We start from the raw sequence: 2,298 nt of genomic DNA, 5'->3' as shown, positions 1-2,298 counted from the left end.
GGCGCGCGCGCGGCGGCGCGGGCGCGGCCGCGCGCGCGCCGGGGCCTGCGCAGCGGCTGGGGTCTAGGGTTTAGGGTTTAGGGTTTAGGGTTTAGGGTTTAGGGTTTAGGGTTTGCCGCAGGCGTTTCCCACCCTCAAGATCTTCCCCGTGGGCCCCAAGTCGCTTTCGATGGTTAAGGACTACGAGGGGCAGCGCACAGCAGACGAAATTGTCAAATTCGCCATGGAGTTCTACTTGTAGGGTTTAGGGTTTAGGGTTTAGGGTTTAGGGTTTAGGGTTTAGGGTTGGGGTTAGGGTTAGGGCTTGGGGAAGCGGGCGGGGCCGTCTCCGCGGCCCTTAGCCCCCGACGCGTTTCAGCGCGCAAACCCTCGAGGCCCTAGGGCTTGGGATTCAGGGTTTAGGGTTTAGGGTTTAGGGTTTAGGGTTTAGGGTTTAGGGTTTGGGGTTTGCGCAGGGCGAAGGCGACTGCGGAGCAGCTGCTGTCGGAGGAGCAGTTTCGCGCGGAGTGTACAGACAGCTTGTGTTTGATTTCTTTTCTTCCCCACATTTTGGACTCTTCAGAAAAAGGAAGAAAAGAATATTTGCAAACCCTAAATCAGGTTTTCCGGGCTTCCGTGACCCTCCCCGTCAAGTTCTTCTGGCTCCAGGGTGGGCCTGAGGGAATAGGGTTTAGGGTTTAGCGTTAGGGTTTGCGGCTGCGGCTTGGGGGGCGTTCGGGTGCGGGGTTCGGGCTGGGTTTGGGATTGGGGTTTAGGGTTTGGGTTTAGGGTTTAGGGTTTGGGGTTTAGGGTTTGGGGTTTAGGGTTTAGGGTTTGCGGGTTTCATGGCGGCTCCTCCGCTGGGTGCCGTTTTCGGGTTTGGGGCGTGGGTCCCCGCGCCTGGGGTTTAGGGTCCAGGGTTTAGGGTTTAGGATCTAGGGTTTAGGGTTTAGGGTTTAGGGTTTAGGGTTTAGGGTTTGGGGTTTAGGCGGAGACAACTTCGAAGTGGAAGAGCAGCTCAATTTGGCCTTCGGGTGGCCCGCAGTTGTCGCCGTGCATTTGGGCAGAAATAAATTTTCAGTCCACAGGGGCAGCTTCAGCAGGGTGAGGGTTTAGGGTTTAGGGTTTAGGGTTTAGGGTTTAGGGTTTGGGGCTGGGGGCGAGGGTTTGGGGTTGGCGCGAGGGTTTAGGGTTTAGGGTTTGGGGCTGGGGGCGAGGGTTTGGGGTTGGCGCGAGGGTTTGGGGTTGGGGCGAGGGTTTAGGGTTTGGGGGTTAGGGTTTAGGGTTTGGGAGTAAGGGTTTGGGGTGTGGTTGAGGGTTTAGGGTTTAGGGTTTGCGCACCTAAGTAGCTTAAGCTGGAGCTGTTTGAACGCCTTGAAGAGCGGATTTAACTAGAACAAACTCTAAACCCTAAACCCTAAACCCTAAACCCTAAATGAGTGGTTTATTTGTTTGTTTATTTGCTGCAACAATTCAGGAAAGTATAAATTCTTTCCTGCAGCAGCTGCTCGCCGGCAAAACCCCCGTTTTCGATTTGCCCAAACTGAAGCAGCTTAAGAGTTCCGAAAAGTGGAATTCGCGTCCCAAGGACGAGCTCTAAACCCTAAACCCTAAACCCTAAACCCTAAACCCTAAACCCTCGTTGCTGAGTTGCGGGGGCGGGGACGCGCGGAGCGGCGGCGCCGGGCGAGGGTTTAGGGTTTAGGGTTTAGGGTTTAGGGTTTAGGGTTTGGGGCTCGCACGGGCAAGAGCGGCTGCCAAGTTGGCCGCCCAAAAAGCCCCAAACCCTAAACCCTCGACGCAAACCCTAAACCCTCGACGCAAACCCTAAACCCTAGTTGGGGGAAACTTTTGACAACCTGACGAAATTTGTTTATCAAGCCCATAGATTACCTGCTGCTGCTGCAGCTGCTGGTCTGCTGCTTTGTTTGCTGCTGCTGCTGCAGTCTTTGCTGCTGCTGCTGCTCCCTGTGCTGCTGCAGCTGTCTTTGCTGCTGCAGCTGTCTTTGCTGCTGCGGCTATCTTTGCTGCTGCTGTTGCTATCTTTGCTGCTGCATCTATCTTTGCTGCTGCTCCTATCTCTGCTGCTGCTACTAGCTTTGTTGCTGCTGCTAACTTTGCTGCTGCTGCTGCTATCTTTGCTGCTGCTGCTGCTATCTTTGCTGCTGCTGCTGCTGAGATTATAACTTTCGAAGAGTGCAGCTACAAATTAGTGTTTAGGGTTTAGGCGGCAGCTAAAGGGCCTGCGGGGTCCCAAACCCTAGCAAGGCTCCAAACCCTAAACCCTCGCGAGGGTTTAAACCCTAATTCCATAGAGTG

At 54.7% G+C, this 2,298-nt stretch overlaps 1 protein-coding gene across 1 annotated transcript in view; it reads left to right on the top strand.

Moving 5' to 3' along the window:
* Positions 1 to 121: 121 nt before the first annotated feature.
* Positions 122 to 2,298, top strand: part of ENH_00021240 (thioredoxin, putative) — a gene marked incomplete at both ends in the record, with an annotated part of 3,785 nt that continues 1,608 nt past the window's right edge. Inside the window, 3 exons of the mRNA XM_013579508.1 lie at positions 122 to 237; positions 456 to 649; positions 968 to 1,083. Coding sequence (XP_013434962.1) covers positions 122 to 237; positions 456 to 649; positions 968 to 1,083 — 426 coding nt within the window. The remainder of the gene's footprint in view (positions 238 to 455; positions 650 to 967; positions 1,084 to 2,298) is intronic.

Source organism: Eimeria necatrix, genomic scaffold, assembly GCF_000499385.1.
Source record: "Eimeria necatrix Houghton genomic scaffold, Enh_scaff1732, whole genome shotgun sequence".
In the NCBI taxonomy this organism is placed as follows: domain Eukaryota; phylum Apicomplexa; class Conoidasida; order Eucoccidiorida; family Eimeriidae; genus Eimeria; species Eimeria necatrix.
Note: the sequence above shows the minus strand (reverse complement) of the source record. Positions and strands in the feature narration are given on the sequence as shown.